Source organism: Gambusia affinis, linkage group LG11, assembly GCF_019740435.1.
Source record: "Gambusia affinis linkage group LG11, SWU_Gaff_1.0, whole genome shotgun sequence".
NCBI classification, from domain to species: Eukaryota; Metazoa; Chordata; class Actinopteri; order Cyprinodontiformes; family Poeciliidae; genus Gambusia; species Gambusia affinis.
Genome location: NC_057878.1, coordinates 10,746,968 through 10,767,117, shown reverse-complemented (window position 1 = coordinate 10,767,117; position 20,150 = coordinate 10,746,968). Strand labels below are relative to the sequence as shown.

General features: G+C 38.1%; 1 protein-coding gene across 3 annotated transcripts in view; it reads right to left on the bottom strand.

The window, feature by feature from the left end:
• The window catches only part of LOC122839273 (interleukin-1 receptor accessory protein-like 1-A), a 114,311-nt gene that overhangs the window by 31,701 nt on the left and 62,460 nt on the right, over nucleotides 1–20,150 (bottom strand). For all 3 annotated transcript variants that reach the window (XM_044130684.1, XM_044130685.1, XM_044130683.1), the window contains exons 4-5: nucleotides 14,203–14,389; nucleotides 11,494–11,647 (exon numbers count right to left, since the gene is read on the bottom strand). In XM_044130684.1, the coding sequence (XP_043986619.1) occupies nucleotides 11,494–11,647; nucleotides 14,203–14,389 (341 nt within the window). The remainder of the gene's footprint in view (nucleotides 1–11,493; nucleotides 11,648–14,202; nucleotides 14,390–20,150) is intronic.

Genomic DNA, 20,150 nt, shown 5'->3' with positions numbered 1-20,150 from the left:
GACTAATGCCACCATTCATTCACTAGACCAGTGCATGAAACTCATGCAACTGTTCAAAATAATGGCTCCTCTGACTTGCACTAGACTCACTGAGAATTAGGCCACTGTTTTCCGCTTTTAACAGGGGGATTGTGGGCAGTAGAGGTTCACAAGCCCCCTTTGCCGCCACAAATAAAACAAAATTCACTCCAACGACTAATCTAGATGTTCTTTCAGTGCAAAATTGACAAAAATGTTTAACTTTTAAAACTTTTCATGTTGTTTGGCCCTTTGCCCATTATAACCTGGGAAGAAAGCTTTGTAGCCCACATCAAAAACCCACACTTACTGTTTTGATTATTATGCTGTTCGACTGCAAAAAAATTCAAAACATTTTTATTAATATTACTGAAGGGATTTCAATTTCGGGTTAGTAGGCTACTGAAAATGCAGGTTTGCTTAAATTTATAACCAAAAATATTACTCTTATGAATGGGACAACGGTTCCAGATGAGGATCAATAATTGTGAGGACTTTGAGGCACAACTCAAAGTCCAGCTCAGCTGTGAGTCTGCAGGATTGACAACGACTCCTCGACAGGTGTTGAAACACATTCAGAAAAACAAAATCATCAAAAGTCCAGCTGACTGTTGTAATAATTTAAGTTACAGTTTTCTTAAATGCAACCAATGATGTATTGGACTTCGATGCACTTTAAATGATTAGAAAGCACATTATGAGATGAGAAGCACGACTTTGTTTTTTCCAAGGGTTTGACCTGCTTGAAAACTCAGCTTTAATAAAAGCAATCGTGGAAAAGTAAAATGGCAAATAATCTTAAATTCATTAATATAATTTTGAACGTAGTTTTCCTGTGGTGTATAACTGCAGTATCTAACCTATATTATCTGGGGTTACATTGTTAGAGGAAACTCTGAGCATTTAGGGAATGAAAAATGAATCTTTTGTTACCTTTGGACCAAGCTAGACAAACTGTTTATGCATGCTGTTCAGTGCAGAGGCTATTACACTCAATCACCATCACCATCGTTAAAGTTCAAATTAATTTTTAGACAAAATCAAAGTGCAATCTTCTTTGAATGAGCTCTTGAAGGAAACAGCAGGCTAATGGATTTATAAACCGCAAACATGCCTGACGAATAAACTGAGATCCAGCACTTGTGAGCATTTAAAGGTCAGGCAAAGTCATTCCTATAATGAGCAAGCGGGGAGTGGTAGCCAAGATGCAAAAGAGCTGAAACCAATAAATAGTCTTTAAATCTCACTGAGATGGAAAGGAAGAATTTTTGGAAAAACCTGGATCTCTATTAGTGCTTCTGCTGATGTTTCAAGAGGAATTCAAATCTCCATAAATTATGCTTTTTTTCCCTTCTCGATCTGTTGCTTCACTTTTATTCCATGCTTATCACTCGATTTTCCTTTCTCTTTCCATTCCATATGCAGGAGGCTTATAGAGACAGACCAGTGACTTTCAAGCAATTTGGCAGGCATAGCTGTTGGATATGTCATCTCAAATACAGAGTTCACTTTTACTAAACTCACAGGACTCCTAAATACAGCAGGAATTTTCTCCAGTCGTACACTTTCAGCTTCAGAGAAACACTGTTTAATTATTAAGTCTCACTTCAAAAGGCTCGAAAGAGACAGACTTATAATTTTATTTCAATCATGCTCTTGTACGAGGACCGCTCGGCCTAGATAATGGTAATCACCAAAGACTGAGGGTGAGTATGTGGGTGGAGTCGGGTAGGTTAGGAAAGATTAATTGCGGAGTATGTAAATTTAGATTTGTCACATGCAGATTGATGTCACTTTTAATTGAATTTAAATAACATGAACTCTGGGCCTGCTTCGAGTCTGAAGGGACAGCTGGTGGTGAATGGCGATGAGGAGAGCTGGGAAGACGAAAGACAAGAGTGAAGTGGAAGGAAGAGAGGTTACAGATCAGGGAAACACTTGAGATCATTTAAGGGTGAAAATGATAGTGGATAGAGGTGCACCATAATAATTAAAGTGAACATACCAGCTCTTGAAATCCTTCCTTCTCACATGTAAATCATCCACTTGTGGTCTATATAAAGTAAAACTGCAAGGCTTTGGTTTGAATTCCCCGTTATTGTAGATCCACAGACCCCTCGTTTATTCCTGTTCTGAGATGCTTTTTTGAGCAACTCATTTTGCTAGTTTTTCTTTTCTTTAAATCTGAATGAAACATTTCACACTCCAGATCGCAGAACTCCACCCTGTTCGGCCATTTTTGTAGTTTGATGGCTGAGGTACATTGATCTATCGGCAGATAAACTTTTTACTCCAAAGTTTTTTAAAGATATCAACAATGGAAGGATTATCATGGGGCATAAATTTTAGCTGAATCGTTTATAATTTAAATCTGTTTCCATCGTACTGCTTCCCTCACCAGGTTTATATTCCTATCAGTTGCCTGCCTTCACATCACGGCGCACTCCAAGCGAATAAGGAGATTGTGACCACAAGCCAGAGCAAACAAACAAACAAACAAAAAAAAAAGAGTTCAAATGAATAACATTTATTAAAAAGCATCAATCCCACAATGTGTAACTCTTAAGTGAACTTTAATTTACTATACAATATTCAACGTATTTAAATGTATCTATGCTTTCAGAAGCCAGCTTTTTTCTGGTTTATGAGAGCTTTTGTCTGCACACCTTTCTTTTTTTTTTACGTATTTGATCCCATTGGAAAACTTAGAATCGACTTTCATAATCTATAGATAACTTGAAACACCCCTGAGGGAGACTTCCTTCAGGTTTTGTCCTGGTCAGACATGAATATCTAACATCCTAAGGTCACTGAACAGAACTTGCATATAATGACTTCCTAAAGACAGTCTGCATCCACAACTGAGAAACCCTGAGGTGTCCCACTTGGTGGTATTTGATAGGTCACTCGTCGATTATAAATATAAAGATTTTATAATAAGGCAGACATTTTAACCATGCAATGTTTAAACCATAAGCCTGGAACAAACTTTCAGAAAACTGCAAAACAGCTGAAACTCTGACCCCCCTCAAATCTAGACTAAAAATCCACTTGTTTAGAGTTATTTTCGAAACATTGACCAACATTTTGACGTAATATTTACCAGTTTTCTCAATTGTTGACTGTGCGGCATCTTCTATGACTTTGTATTTTATGATGTAATGAACTTTTAACTGCCTTGTTGCTGAGACGTGCTATGCAAATAAACGTAGTTGATTAATTGATTTGTATCTTTGAATGAACTATTTTAAAGAAAACTTTGTTCCTCTGTCAATCTGTAGCATCACTTACTGATTCAGAAATGCCACTCTGGCATTAGTCTTCTGGTCAGATGTAGTTCTTAAAGTTTTGATAATTTCTTTGACAAGACAGAACCCACAGTTCTTTATTAATTCATAATATTTATTGAGAAAAGGGCTTCTATTGTTAATTTGGTCACTTCTGCATCTGTTGTCTCTCTCACTAAAGAGGCAATAACTGCAACCTGACACAAAGTTGGGTGCAAATTGCTGACATCTGCTGGACTTGCTTGCTGTGTTTACTCCTGTATGTATTCAGTACAGCCTGCTATTTAAATCCAGTACAGACATTAGGTGATAGCAAGGGCACTGCTTTTGAATGCTTTTCCCTCAGAACAGTCAAATCTGAACTTTTGGATTCAAGATCATCCAAAAAATGTTGTGCATCATATTTTCTGGGGAGATTGTTTGACCTGAAACTATTGAGTCATTTTAACCAGGCCAGAAATGGGAATCCTGGTCTTTAATCTAAAGGTTTTATTTAGATTAAAGACCCCAAAGCTATTCTCATATCCAATGTTTTTTACACACTAGATGAGTATGACAGACAGTAGGTTATGCTACCCCGCTGATGCATCAAATGTTTTACAGTGTGTGCAGCAGTCAGCAGTGTGATTTGCACAAGCAGGATGTGTATGCCACACTTGCACCCGCGTACATACATATCGAAGACAAGAAAAGTCAACGGCCCGAGTAACACTTATCTCAGGTGAGATTTCACCATCTCCTCTCTGAGGTCCATTGCAGAACGCGGAGCAGTGTGTAAGACATCACGAATGGGCGGCATGCTGCTTGACGGTAAACATACAGCATATTTATTCACTTCGGAAATTAAAAGGAATTCAGCGAAGAGCGAATCCATCTCATTTTCTATGATCTCTTTCCACTTTCTCCTCTTCTAGCCTGTCACTTGTGTGCCATAAGTGCTGATCGCCGCCTCTCTATCCAGCCATCCGTCCTTCTTTAGTCTGACATATAAGGAGGTGCAACAGATGGAAGACGTGTGGATGCCACAGCTCTCTTTCCCTGCATCTCTTTTGACTGACTGCCTCTTTTTGCAACATCGCCTGAGATTACATCCAGCTGGCTCAGTACAAATCGAATTATCACTTTACTATAAAAAATAAGATATAGAAAGAAACACATAATATCCTCATGCTCACATAAGTGGACACAGGCAGCAATGTTTTATAAGGGTAGGAAGTGACCATGTTTCTGAAGGTGATTTTCAGGAAGAGAAACAGTAAAGAACCTTATAGCAAGGAGATGACAGCTGTGCACCTTAACTCCACTCAAATCCGTACACACTATATCTAAATTTAACACTGATACTCTTAGCACATGCACTATGCATGCTGTTCGGTTTGAAATAAAAGATGGAGAGTCCTGAGATACAAATCAATCAATACCAGCTTTTTCTGCAGAGGAAGTTGAATTCACCCGCAACACAATCCAGTACAGTGAGTTAGGAATAAAGCGCAAACCCCCCATAAATATGCATTTATAAATAAACTGTCAGTTATTTTATTTTCATGCATTCATATGTTTATTCACAAAACATAAAGCCAGTTTCCCAAGGGTCACGCCACTCAATGCAGATGCTCCATGAGTGGATATGTGTGGCAGACAATTTCTTTCCAGGGCCCAATTCCTCCTGCCCTCTCCACCTCCGATTCACTGTGCCAAATGGTACATTTACATTGGCCATAACCTCGATAACCACGCTCGCAGGCGGTGCTGAATGTGCAGGCAGACATTTCTGCTGTGAGGGGATGCAGACAGAGGTATAATGGGAGCAATGGATAGAAGCGTACGCCTGAGGCATCCATCACGCCGAACGACTCCATTACAGTAAGTCCGACAGAGGCAAACGGTAATGTGCACTGTGATAAACACTGGGATAATAGTCTGTTTATGGTCGTGGACACACCGTTTCTGCTGGGAAACACTGGCAGTGAATACAGATAAGAAACAGGAGCACCAACCTCTATCTTTTTTGCTACTTCTATCTCTTCTCCTCCTTTTGCCGTTATCAGTTACTTTCACTCCGTTGTTCTCTCTATCCTTATTCCCATTCTCACTGTATTATGTTTTCCTTTCCACAGAACGCATAGGGGAGCTGCATACATCAGCGTAACTGGGCCTTTATCTGTTAAACTATTGTGGCGTGGTCATCACAGCTGGAATGAGGCCTGTGAGAACCATAAAAATGAGTAAAGAATGATTCAGACATGCAATGAACAACAGACATTTAAACCCCAAGTTACATATAAAAGGGAAAAACGAAATCGCACAAAAGTATTTAGAAAGATGGTGGTGCGTAAGCTAATTTACAACTCCTTCTAGAAAGAAAGAAAACTTTTATGTGAAGCAGGGGAATATGCCTACGTTATTAAATTCATGTTTTTAACACAATCAGTAGGGCCACAATTATTAATAAGGCTAAGAGTACTATTAAAATAGTCGTAACTGAAATATTTTCTATTCTTTCTTTTAATTGATCTGAGTTTCTAGGAACTCTTTGTTTACATTCACAACGTTCCTTATACGTAGGGAATTATTATGATGTTGCAGAGACACATTTCTTTTACACACAGTGAGGATGGAGGAAAGGGAAGTAAAACCTCCAAAGTTAATTGCTAGACAACTGTACCAAAGTGACGACTAGGGCTTATTTGTCTCCATAACAACTATGATATGCTGATTAGTATCGTCTTTTCTGTCAGAACTTGACTTGGAGTTTGTTGCACTGAAATGGTGCTTTTTGTTTACTGACGTTTGATATTCTTGGTACACGTACAAGTAATTATAGCTACACTTATACATTTTTAATTGCCATGACTTGGATCACATTAAATCAGAGGTGCTACAAGTTCAATTCCTTAAAATCTCCCTTCTGTTCAAACAAAAAATTGGAGCAAAATATATTGCTAACATCTTGAGTTGCTAACAACACAACAGATGCATAGCTTACAAAGAATTTTGTTCACTCAGGTGTGACATCACTCCTAGATTTCAGCTCTGACTTCCTGGACAAACCACAAGTCCGTTAGAATAAAACTGAACTTTTCAGAAAGAAACACTCCAACTGGGTCTGGTGAGAAACCAAGACGGAACATGTAGAAAAGCAACTCATGCTGATTGGTAAGTTTGATGTTAAGTTGAATTCACCAAACAAACGAAAACCTAATGAGGGATAAAACTAAAGGTACAAGAACGTATGCATCCACCCAGGTACATGCGTATCTGTGATTTCAGTTCAGGGATTAATCTTCAAGTCCCTTAAAGGGACTTGAAGATTATGTTTTATTAAATATAAATATGAACTAATCTATGAGAAACAAAAGTAAGCAAGCCTCTCTCTGTATATAAGAGAATACACAATAAAGCAATATCTTTAGAGTTAGAAGGTAAATGTGAAAATATGTACAGAGAAAGCAAGGTGAAAGCTTTTTGTGCAACTACTAAATACCGACTTCATCATGTTTTATGATGAAAACATAAAATAAAGCAATGAGGCGTGGCTCCCCATTTGCTTTAAATTTCCATTAACCTGAGCAGCTTCAGCACTTGATTGAAGAGGTTCTGGATCAGCCTGATCAGCGTGATCCTTTGTTTATGCCCATAGTTAACCTCTATTACAAGGCTGACCTCATCTCAGATATAGTAGCTCTGTCTCCTATTTTATATAGTCGAGCAAAATGAGAACAGCAAACACCCACATACACACCCAAACACATATTATATATATATATATATATATATATATACACCTCACTCAATATGGAGCAAGGCAGGATCGGAGTAAAGGCTAGTGTTTATTGCACAAAATTCAGGATGAGTTAAACTTAATGACCTCCTTCATCCTCCTGGCCTATGGAGGAAAGAGAAAAAAAAACACAGTAAAACATTAGTACCTAGATCTTAAACATAGTTTGGCCTTTTATACTTGCTGTCTAGGCAACGGTGGTTTAACAGGATGTGATAAAATGTGGGTAATCGCACGCCCACTTGAGGGGATGATGGTGTGGGTTTATTAAAAGAAATGAGTCCATGGTGAGGATGAGCTAATCTGATTCTATCCGGATACCAGAGCTGTAAAGAGGAGGTAGCTCACTGTTGTAATAAGGCAAAATGGTAACATAGAGTGTATTTACAGAGGACACAAGCTGCTCTATGTAGTGTAGTTTATTATACATATATAAAAAATTATAGAAGTTTTTACATATTCGAAAAAACTGCTGGTTTTAGTTTAGATGCTCTTTGTTTACACTTAGCCTACTTTTATATTGCACTGCTTTAGTAATAAAACCTTTACATACATTTTTATTAGCTGCCACATAGACCAAGATTTCAAAAAACAAATTTTAATCAACCAAACCTGAGTCGACAAAAAAAAATCCAATTTAACAGTTAGCAAACCAAGGCCACAAAATAATCACTGAAAGGTTAAGCTGAGAATATTAAAAGCTAACTCAATACTGCTGTTTTCTTCTTGTTTCTGTCTCATGTTTATCAAAGTAGCCGCTCTCCCATGGCACGTCTCAAACCTTGTATTTTACATTGGATTTGCCTCCCCTATTTTTCCATTGTTTTTGTTGCATCATATAGAGCTAATAAAGAGTGGAAATGAGAAGGTTATTTTCCTTTTACATCTTCTTTTTCTACCTCCTTGTATTAAAAATGTAGACAAGCATATTTATACTTGTATAACTTTTATGATCATCCTCAAAGTAAAAGCTGAGGTCATTCCACCAAGCCAGTAAACACACAGCCAAAGGAAGCATAATATATTGCAGGAGCATCTTAACAACTCATGTAATTGAAAATGTAAATCAATTCAAAAATTGCAATTCTTTATGCACAGTGATATAATTATTATGGCTTGGGGCTATTGAAAATGAAAGCTTTAGTTTCTAAAAAAAAGTTCAATCTTACATGAAAGCAATAAGTATAATTTTTATAATAGAATTTTGGCCAACACAATCATGGAGGAGAAGGCCATGCTGATTCGACACATGAGTGACAGACAGTCATTGACACCTGAAGGGCAACAAACCAGAAAAGATCATTGCAAGATAATTTTGCTGTCTATTCACCATTTTATGCAAACATGATCAAGTAAAACTGGGTGGAAATGCATGATAGAAAAAGGTGATCAATGCAAAAAATCAGGAGAACGATAGAGTCCCAACAAAATCATCACAAAACAAATGTAAAATAGTCCAGTGAAGGGATGGAAAGACAGATTGCAACCTGGTTGGCATCTAGTGCAAAATGTCTATATTTGTCAACCAAGACGTTTTAGAGAGCATCATGTTTCCACTGTATTGACAACCCTAATAGAGGTGCTGACTTCTTTTTTTTCCTGCAGGACTTGTTACCCTGCCATCAACCTCCCAAAAGTACCAATACCTGCTTTAATGAGCACAAAATCACTGTGCTGGACTGACCATTAGACTTTGACTAAAGTGAAAGTTGAGAGGCACCAGACCCAATAGCTTCCAAAACACCCCCGCAGAGCCACTGGTTGATCTACTCTGTTCTGTGCAGCACTGGTGTAAAGATTTGTGCAGGAGGAGACCCAGTACATATTCTGCACATTACACACAGACATTCTATTAAGTGTGTCTGTGTGCATTTCTGCATTTGAATCCTTTATTATTTGTCTCATGCAATATTCAAATTTTCTCAGGGATTCTTTTGGGTTTTCATTAACCATAAGCCTTAATCCTGAAACGTAGTAGAAACATGCTTGAGATACATGCATGTAATGAATCTATAAAATATGAGATCAACTTTCAAAGCTGAATAAGAAACTAAGTATTATAATTTATTAAGATGCATCTGAAAATTTATTATGTGAAATAACAAAGACACAATATATTAATACTAATAACTAATGCAACAATGGAGAAAGGAACCGTAAAAATGTCCTATGTCAGAGTTGAACACTGCCAGCCACTGCCAAAAAGTTTCAATTTTCTCATTTAAAATGAAAGCATTTAATCCATATTTAATCACTCACAATTATCTACAATTTGGTGTAACTGAAATCTAATTTCTGTTAATTATTTTTGGACAAAATTTTCATTGTGGCAATGACTGCTAAGTTCTGGTAAATGAAATTTTTTTACCAGTAACGTATGTACACACACGCATGCACACACACAGAATTAAAGACACACAGACGTTGACGTGTGATAAAATCCTGCTCTTCCAGGTATGAATATATATCTGGATATGTTTGCAGCTCAAGCTGCTCATACGGAAGCAGTGGTCACTTTGCAGACATTGAATGATAGTAAAAAGACCAAAACTAGTATGTCTGCCCAGATTTAGCTTTCCTGGGTGTGAGTAAAATTCAGGTGCTTGAGGTAAACATTTTGATCCAACTGTATCAGCTTGCATAGATGAGTTGTCATTTAATCACAAAAAGAGTAATAATCAATAATAGGATGAAAAAACATAAAAACAATTCTGGGTTTCTAAAGAATACATTTTAAAAAAAGCTGAAATTACTTTTGAAGTCTGTACATTATCACAGGACCTGGCATCCTTATCGCTGATAAATTCTCTCTTTTAGCTTTGTTTTTTATAGTCTAGTCAGACATGATAATTGGACAAAAATTGTGTTGTGATTTATTCTGTGATTGTAGAGTTACCCAGCCTCTGCATTAAAATACAACAGCTGTGTAAGTAGAAATGCACAGAGAAATCATCTACTAATTGAAGTCGATTTTCAACTTGGTCATATCAACTAGTGAGGAGCTGATGAAAAATGCATAATGTGATCTTTTTCCAATCCGTAAACACACCATCATGTAACTCGCACAGCAACAATCTTAGGGACAGAGGTTATTACTGCAAGATGACTGGAAGAGGTTCCAGTGTGAGTAATGTTTTAAAAAAATTAAATCAATGAAAACACAAATTGTAAAAAGCTGTTAAAAGAACCGCCATCTATCTTAGGTTGTAAGTTTATGCCTAAAGTGCAAACTTACTCCATGTTAACTTCAATGAATGTTAAAGTACGGATCTACGTTCTCCAAAGGATACACACACGGAGATGTTTAAACGTGAGAATGTTAACTGAGCTATAATATCCTTAAGACAATTAGAAATTCTCAACTCTGGGTGTAGGATGCATAGTGGCACAGGCAACAGTTGGTAGAGCTGTTGCCTTGTAGCAAGAAGGTCCTGGGTTAGATTCCCAGCCCGGGGTCTTTCTGCATGGAGTTTGCATGTCTTCTTCGTGTATTCTGGCTTCCTCCCACAGTCTAAAAACATGATTGTCAGGTTAATTGGGTGCTCTACATTCTCCTTAGTGAGTGTGTGTGTGCATGGTTGTGTGTCCTGTCTCTGTGTTACCCTGCGATGGACTGGCGACCTGTCCAGGGTGAACCCCGCCTCTTGTCCGAAACATTTGCTGGATATAGGCACCAGCACCCTCCCGACCCCACTAGGTGTAAGAAAATGAATGGATGGAGCTCAGGGGGTGGCACATGGCGCAGAGGCGTACAGCAGGCCCCTATTCAGAGGTTATTAGGCCTTGAAGATGCAATCTAGAGTAAGATTTCCAACTTTTGGACCACCGCTGCACGTCCTCTCCACTTGCCTTGCCCATTTCTTGTCTAACTACTAAGAATAAAGGTCACTAGTCCCACAATGTTTTTTAAGGAAAGTGCAATAATTTTGTATTTGTTTTAAAGCAAACTGCCAAATTACAACACATGTAACAACCACCACCTGACTTAGGGATGTATCTACTTGTTGCATGTCCTCCTTGCACCTGTACAAGCAATGAGGGAAAGAGAGAGAGACAGACAGACAGCCACACTCAAAGAGTAAATCTCTTGACCTTGTGCCTGGCTCTTTAGCTCTCTGCGTGAAGGGCTTTAGCCTATAGCCTTAAATATTTCAGTACTGCTCGGCTGACTGGAAATTGCTGAGCTAGAAGGAGAAATGGGGGCCAGGTAACAGCGTTCAGCCTCCCCCAACAATTAACACAGCAGCAGGGCATCATTGCTTTACACAGTGGTAAGTCTGCAGGTGTGTGTGCGCGTGTGGTTGTGTGTGTGTGTATATATTTTTTACAGCATTTTGTTTTCCTCGAAGTGTTTAATTTTAATTCTGTGAACAAATATTACAGCCAGTAGATTGTGCGTCTTCATACCAGTTACTGTGAGTTCCGTCGTCCTTCTGACAACAAAGCCGCCAAACTGGATTTCGCAGGTGTAATTCCCAATGTCGTCCTCCTTCACTTCTTGAAAGAACAACTTGTCTCCCCTCTGGAAGATAGTGGCCCGCCACTTTTTGGGACGACACTCCTACATAACACAGAAGATCAGCCAGGTTAAAGTGTCTCACATTATCTTTAAACAATGATAATACCTCACTTGGAAACTGGCAATAAAGCGATAGAGAAGTACATTGTATTGCAAATGGCAAAACAATTCTTGTTATCAGTTTGAAAAATGAGACCTAAACACTGTTTACAAACTCCTGAAAAAGTATCGATGCCAAACACTTTTTCCTCGTTTTGTCACATCACAACTCCCAACTTCAATGCATGTTATGCATGTATTGATATTTTTTCGTCCTAGATCGTCACCTAGTAGTGTATAATTTTAAGATGGAAGGAAAATTATGCATCTGTAATAAGTGGCATGCATTTGTATTCAGGTGTCCTGAGTCAATAACTGGTAGAGCCACTTTTCACCGCAATTAAAGCTGAAGTCTTTGCAAAACAGTTCAAGCTCAGTCAGATTGAGTAAAAAGCTTCTGTGAAAGTCAATTTTCAAGTCTAGTCTCACATCCTCAATTTGATATAAACTTAGATATGGACTTTAACTGGGCCACTGTAACACAAAAATCGGATTTGATTTAAACTACTCTATTGTAGAACTGCCTGCATACTGTTTATGCAGGCCCTCCTGCTGCAAGAGACTCCATGCCTCAGTCTCAATGCAGTATTTGTTTTCTGGCCCACACAGTCATTTGCATGAAGACCAGAAAGTTCACCCTTTACTTCCTTTAAATGGATATTTTTTTTATTACATATCTGTACTGTTACTGAACTGTGTACTGTGCATTACTTACAGCAAACTGCAAACAGATGTTATGGTTTATTAAAAAATGTTTTCTGTTTTGCCACTCACATTAAAGCAAGATCAGCCAACAGATTCTCTTACCTTAACAGTGGATCCATTCAGCTTCTTGACTGCTTCACTGATTTATGGTAAATGGACTGAACTTATACTGTGCTTTTCCAGTCATTTTGACCACTCAAAGCGCTTCACACTAGAGTCACATTCACCCATTCGCACTCACAAACACATACCCATTCATACACCGATACGCAGATCGGTAGGCAATTTGGGGTTAAGTGCCTTGCCCAGGAGGAAGCTGGAATCGAACCTACAACCTTCCGATTACAAGACGACTACTTTACCAAAGAGCTACGGTCGCCCACGTCATCCTTAGAAGAGCTGTATTGTACTGAGATTAAATTAGACATAGGTTTATTTACAGATTAAGTTCTTGCCTGAAGGCAATTAGTAGCGCTTGATTTTAAGGAAATCAGAGTAAAGGGGACTAAATCCACATACACACCACATGTTTTTAAATTGTCTGAATATCAATTTTCTTCTTCACAAGTACACATTACTTTATGCTCGTAGGTGCAATAAGATCTTTTCCAAAACACAACACCATATCTGATTTTTAACATGACAAAATGCAAACAAGTTCAAAGACTGTGAATACATTTGTAAGGCACAGCAAAGAAGAGTTTCATCTTAATCACTGGTCGTTATTCAAGCTTGACACAAAGTCTTTGGAAACAGCACGCAGCTCTAAGCCACTGGATAAACTGTTGCAGATGCATGGATTGACACTGACAAAATAATTCCATATTGTAAAATGATCGGGCTTTGCCATTATCCTTCTTATCTGATTATGATTTATTGCACTGAACTGAATATCCTCCTTTCAATATTCTACTAAAGCCACAGAGGAAGGAGAATTTTATTTACAGAAGTCTCTTCTGGCACAATAAGTGTGTTTGTTCTGCTTCTGTGCAAATGCGAGAGTATCCGTGTGCAAGCACAATGAGTAACTATATGACACGATCCGCTCTCCGGCTCCTCGACGCTCTGTCGGGGAGGACGACGATTCTATTCTATCCTTGCTCCCGGCAGCTTCTGAATTCAATCACAAAGGCTCCACCGAGGTCCAAATAACTCAGGGTCCCAGAACTCCCAGTCATTACCCAGATTGTAATTGAATTTTCAAGAGAACTTGAGGTCAAGCCTGGCCAGTTAATCTACTGCTGATCTGCCTGTGATTAGTTTGGCCTCCACCCCTTGGTTGGGATGCACTTTGTTGTCCGCAGGCTGTGCCTGACCTGAGAGAGACAAGGACCCCAGAGAGGGGAGGAGGGGGTGACTCAGGGTGCAGGAGCGTTTGTAGGGCAACCAGTCTTTCCACGGGGCACAAAGTGACATTGCACAATTTTATTCTCATAGAAGTTTTATGCTCATTATGAAAGTCATTGCTGTGGCTGCCATCTGCACAGTGTTTATTCTCTCGTCTCAGAGTGCTGTGTGGACCACTGCAAATATAGCTTAAGTAATTTGCCCACATACATAATCTGACTAAGTGATATGGAACTGCATTTCCGACAAGGCTTTTAAATTTAACCGGAAATGAGATAAAAAAAAAAAAAAGAAGCATTTAAAAATATTTTCTAGTGGTATGATCACAAAGACAGAAGCCTGTTGTTGCTCGTTTCAAGAAAGCATCGATAACCATAAAAATTAAACATTCAACCAATCTTAAAAGTTTGAAGATTTATAAATTCCTTTCATTCACCAAAGCTTACCTTGTACCACGTGATATCAGGCTCCTTCCCAGGTTCAACGTAGTCATCAATTTCTGGACATAGGATGTGGAACCTCCTACTGAGCTCAGCCTTCTCAGTTATTCTCATGTTGGAGTTGTAGCAGAGGTCTGTGTCATTTTCAGCCACAGCCAGAGCCATGGAGACCTTCATGCAGTACGTAGAGTTTCTGTTGGCAGAGAAAAACACCAATTGAAGAATAAACTTCAGAAAAATGATCATCAGTGACTGCTTCTTATTTAATGGGTAGGACCTCTACACTGCCAGGCACATTGGTTGGCATGTAACCAAATCAACAAAGACACAAAATCAACCTTCTTCCATTGCCATCTCAGTACCTGTCAAATTTTACAAAAACCTGAAGAGTCACATGAGCAACAGAGACTATAGGAAAGGACTCAGAAGTCTGGATGATCTAGGGAGGTCATGAAAACAGCGACGGTAAAGAAAACTACCAGTGATTATTAAGTTAAACATCTGTTTTCAGTGTAAAGCTATGCTACATCAGAAAAAGATGTATGTATATATTTTTCAATACTCAAATCTTTACCAGGGGTCCAAATAAATACATCCAGTACTATACTTCACATTACATCACCGTTGCTACAGTTACAATTTGAAATAATAAAAAAAAGAAACAAACGCTGTCTTTGATGTCTTTTTATCCATCTGTAATGCTTCTCAGTTTATTTATTTATTTACAATCTCCCTCATGCAACCGTCGGAGTGTAGGCTTAGAGATAATGACGCATTCAGCATCCTTGTACAGTCAATGCCCAACGCTCGCGAATACCGTTGGATTTATGGAGAGAGTCGAGTAATGCTAATCAGAAAAGTGAAAAATGCAGAGACGGCCCCACATAGAAGGGAAAGCTGCTTGGTCATCACAATGAGTCAGCCTTCACTGCTTGTCAACCCCTTTTTGTTTCCCAGCAACCATCAACACTGCAATCTAGCTTTACTATCTAGGAAAGAATAATGACTCTCTCACGTTGCTGTTACTGTCGTCAGTGTGTGTCACCAGTGACAGTGCGATTCCACAGCTCCTACTTTCCCAGCACGGCCATTGACAAGGCTGAAGGAATACAAACTGCTTTGCTGCCATAATGCTTTCCGCTTTTCTAGGAAGCATTTCCACAAGATTTTGAGGCATTAATTTGGACAAAGGTTCCTGTTCAGCTTTACGATCTGAAGCAGTGGTAGGGTTGTGGTTTTCAGATTACAATTCATTCTGGACTTTGTTTATAGTAATAAAGCATAGGTGATTCCCTTTTATATAGAAAGAGGGCTAATCACAGAAAAACAAGGAGATGAGGTGGAGTTATATATATATATATATATATATATATATATATATATATATAAAGCATGATTTTCTTGGTCAAACAACTTTCTTTTTTTCAGATTTAAAAATATTGAAAGAAACATTTTTAAAAATTTGTATCACCAAACAGTAGCGAATATCACAAGGTATTCATTTGAAAACTGGATTTTTTTTCTCTTGGTTTACTTTTGAAGCAACGGTTTCTTCCTTGCTGAACGGCCTTTCTGCCTATTTTAGTTCAGACTTTGTTTAGCTGTGTATTATAAAACTGTGTTACCAATTAGAATCTTCACATCTTTAAAAGGACATTTGCTTTTTGTTCATGGGGAGATATCCACATTTCACATAAACATGCAACCATCTCTGGGACACAGTTTACTGAACAAAAAGTATGGTTTGCCTGAAATTGGACCCCATGATGGACTGGATTTGTAGAGGTCCAAAGCTATCTTCTAGATATATGGCCGTATTTCTTTTCCAGCATTTTTGCATTGATAAAGTACAGCCACAGAAGTGGTTACCAAGTAAGTCAAACACTCTCAAGTGATCTATTGAAATCTCACAAAGCCAAAGCATTGGGCTTTCCCAAAATTTCTAAAACCATACTAATTTTAGTCCATGCAAACTTTAGACCTTAAAGAAAGTAATAAGTAATCTCTAAACTATGTTTCTCTCCTTCAGAAAATGTACATAATTCTGTTTACCCTGACTGACAAAACAGTAAAGTCTGGTGTAATTCTAGGAGGAAATGAATATACATTTATAAACTGTATGTAAACATCTGTTTTCATATTTATTTTTGAGCTCCTGTTCTTGATTCCGACTTTGAGGGTCAGAAGGCTGATGGCACATAAAATTGGAAAATCGGAAAGAGCATGTTCATGGATGAGATGGAAGGAAGCCTGGTTAAAGACATTCGAGTTATGGATGTTCCGGAGTATGTCTTTGTGTCTTTGAATTTGTTCTCAAAAGATGCTATTCCACTAATTGAGTCTGGAGGTAATGCAATACTGCAGCGGAGTGTCAGTAGTACTCTACTGACTCCATATTATGAAGAATAGATTAACCCTAAAAGAGCCCATACTTTGCCTCTGTCGCCTGCCCCGACTACCTGGGATCTGACTCGGTCAGTCTCTTGGTCATAGGACTGAGAGAACAGCCACGCAGGCTTTCGTTTCATTTCATTAGATTACATTTACAGCTGACCAGATGCTCCCATTCACTGTGAATGACATGGTTTCATATGATATACTCAGGTTATAGAAGCAATAAGGGAGTCACCTCTCCCATATAAACACCTCTGACCCCCCCAGGGCCATAAAACACAGAGACTCACACAACGATTCACGCAAACACACTCGCACTCAAAAGACAAATGTAGCTTTTGTGTAGCTATGGAAGATTGGTTTGAGATAGCAGTGAGGGGGAACAGAGGGAGAATAGCTACTTGAATGAGGAGAGGAGATACTGTGTACCTCCACACAGGAGATGACTAAAAGGGCATCTGGAAAATGTAGGAAGAAAAGTAAGATGGAAGACATTGCAAAAGAGCACTGCCCTCATACAGTTGAATTTGAACATTACTGACTCAATACCTTCTATCTAGGGAGAAGAGAGTGGGAAGTTGCAATGTAGGCTTGCAGAGTACTCTTGGATGATATAGAAGAGAACCAGAACTTTGTAAATACACACTAACGTAACATAATCCTCGACACCTACATACAGTTACGTAGAAAAAAGAAACAAGAAAATGTCTTATTTAGGTGTTGGGTCACCAAATGTTCCCATACAAGTAGTGTCTAAGCACTGATGAGACAATATTTGCCCCCCTGCTGGGCTTCCACAGAAGGAACTTGAAGTGCAAACAACCTTTGCATAAATTTAAAGAATAATTAAGTTGAGTAAATGTATTTAAAAAAAAACCCACAAGAGGCACATGAGGGGTTAAAAAACCTGAAATGAACATTTTCTCCACTTTTTTAACCTGCACACCTGTCACAGCTCCAGTCTGAATCTGAAACCTTTAGCACTGTTTCTTGATATTTGAGGGAAAAAACAAACAAACAAACAAACAAACAAACAAAAAAACACATTTAATAAACAGTGAAGTCCTGAATCTAATCTAACAAGTGCCATTTTAAATCTTGGAATAATTACAACGCATTCGTAAGTTTTAAAAGTGTTATCTGAGAGAAGAAAATAATTAGGGCTCTGCCAGAAAACCATTACTCTCACAATTTATTCTCTCTTTTGATGCTGGGGGAAAATGCAGTATCTTCGTCTAATCATCTTCTTTTTTAAGTTTTTGTTACTCTGGTTTTCTTACGCCACCAAAATAACAGTGATAAAGAAAATAAAAGCCCAGCATAATAGTTTTCATCACATCCTCTTTAAACAAGCAAAAAATATCGTGAGAAACTATTTTCCCAATTGCAGATTTCTTATGTTTTAATCCTCACACTAAATTTTTCTATCAGCCAATCTTGAAATCACACAAAAACAAGTCAAATAAGCACAAATAGTTGTTCTTAAAGTGTCATTTAATTTATTAATGAAAAAAAAAATACAAACCAAGACTATTTATGTCTGAAAACAGTAACTACTTCTGATTCATAATTACTATTTGTTTCGTTATTGGTGATAACTGTCACTAATAGTTTATTATAACAAGTAATCAGGGATCTTCATCCTTTAATGCTTAAAATCAATCACATGAGGTCCTAAAAGCAGCCTTAGACCATTACAATACCACTGCCTTTGACTAAATTTAATATTTTATTCTGAATTGTTGAAGCAGTTTTTCACCAGATATAACAGGACAAACAGTTTCCAATACAATCCATTTTTGTTTTTAGCAGTCTGCACAAAATAAATGTGTTTTTAAAAGTTTTAATAATCATCACAGTGTTTTTGGAAAGCTGTAAACATAATTTTAGTTGTCATTTTTGATCAAAAAGATATATATACGTGATCAAACACTTATTCACAGCACTGTAAATTAATTCAAACAAATCTAGATAGTCTACAAGAAGATATCTGGCCCCTCTTTGCTTTTTTTTTTTTTTAAAGTCTTTCCAGATACTTCAGATCAGATTCCTAAAACATCAGAATTTCACAGAAATTTTCTCACTGCCGCTTCACAAAAGCCCAATTTAAACTGCTTCAGTCTAAAAATATAAAAAGCTCATCAAAGAAAAAAAATCTATATAATGAATAAAACACATTTGACCTTTTTGCAAAGGTGTTAATACAATCAACCTTTTCCAGAGAGGAAATATGAATTCATGCTCTCCAGACCATGGAACCCTTTGCTCTTAATAACAAACTGAATTTGTCATGCTTTCTCTAATGTACTTCCTGATTTGAAAGTGGTTCTCTAATGTTGACCTTTTCTCCCTCCTTTTCACCATTTGTCAATTAATTGAGCAGTGTAATATTTTAGAGATATTCATTTTATTGCTGTGGTTTTGCACTGTGTTTTCCTTAGAGCTCTGCTCTTACTCCACGCTGGAATGCTGATTATCTCTGTTATTTCATGCCTGCTTTATTTTTGCTCCCCATGCAGATCTAGATTTCATCTGAGTGCTCTTTTTCACTACAGTCTAAAATAATGCATGTTAAAGCAATTGATGAACCCTAATAACTTGGAGTGTGAGTGAGCCTCTGTGTTGACCCCCGGGTGGACTGAAGCCCAGTGCATAGTTTACTTCAATTTTAACTTCAATAACAGGCTCCACCACCCCTAAACATGAGCAAGCATCTATTTTTGCCATGTAATGATATACTTTACTAATAGTTAACACTTATATGTAGTGCACTTGTTTACCGAGATCAATAGTTTGGGATCTGAAGTGTTCAACTTTGCCACGAAGGAGTAGGTTCGTCAGAGGTAGAGCCTAACATGGAGCCGATGAAGGGGGGGAACAAAAGTGTCAGATCGAATGAGGAGGAAAAAGAAAAACAACAAAGCTTGTGGACAGCTCTGCTGCTTCCCCAGTGTGGATAATTTATTGTTCAGGAACAACATGGACACAAGGAAAAACTACATTTATATTCTTGTGACAATTATTTTATTATTTCTTCTTCTAGTCTTCTAAATAGACTTTTTTTTTAAACCAGCAAACCACATTATGGCCCCATAAATAGCCTGCACTGTATTCACCCATTCACACACTGACTGTGGTGAGCTACGTATATTGTAGCCACAGATGCCCTGAGGTGAGGCTGCCTACGATCGGCACAGCTGGGCCCTTTGACCACCACCAGCAGGTAAGGTGGGTGACGTCTCTGGCCCAAGGGCACAACGACTGAGACTGACAGAGAAGGGTTTGAGGGCATAGTGAAAGTTGTATATATCCAAGATGAGGACCGAATGCTTGTCCACAAGGTTGAAGCAGTTCACGCACTTAGACACAGAGAGGCATGTGAAGACTTTCACGAGAGGCACTTAATTCCCCTCACTCTAAAAACAAAAATGTCCAACTTCCTGTACACTTTGTGTCCTGTCTGTACAGGAAACTGTAGGTAAATTTAAACAAATTAATCACAGAGTGGAGATACATTTTTTTTTAAAAAGTACCTGCACCGAGAAACAGGATAGGCATCT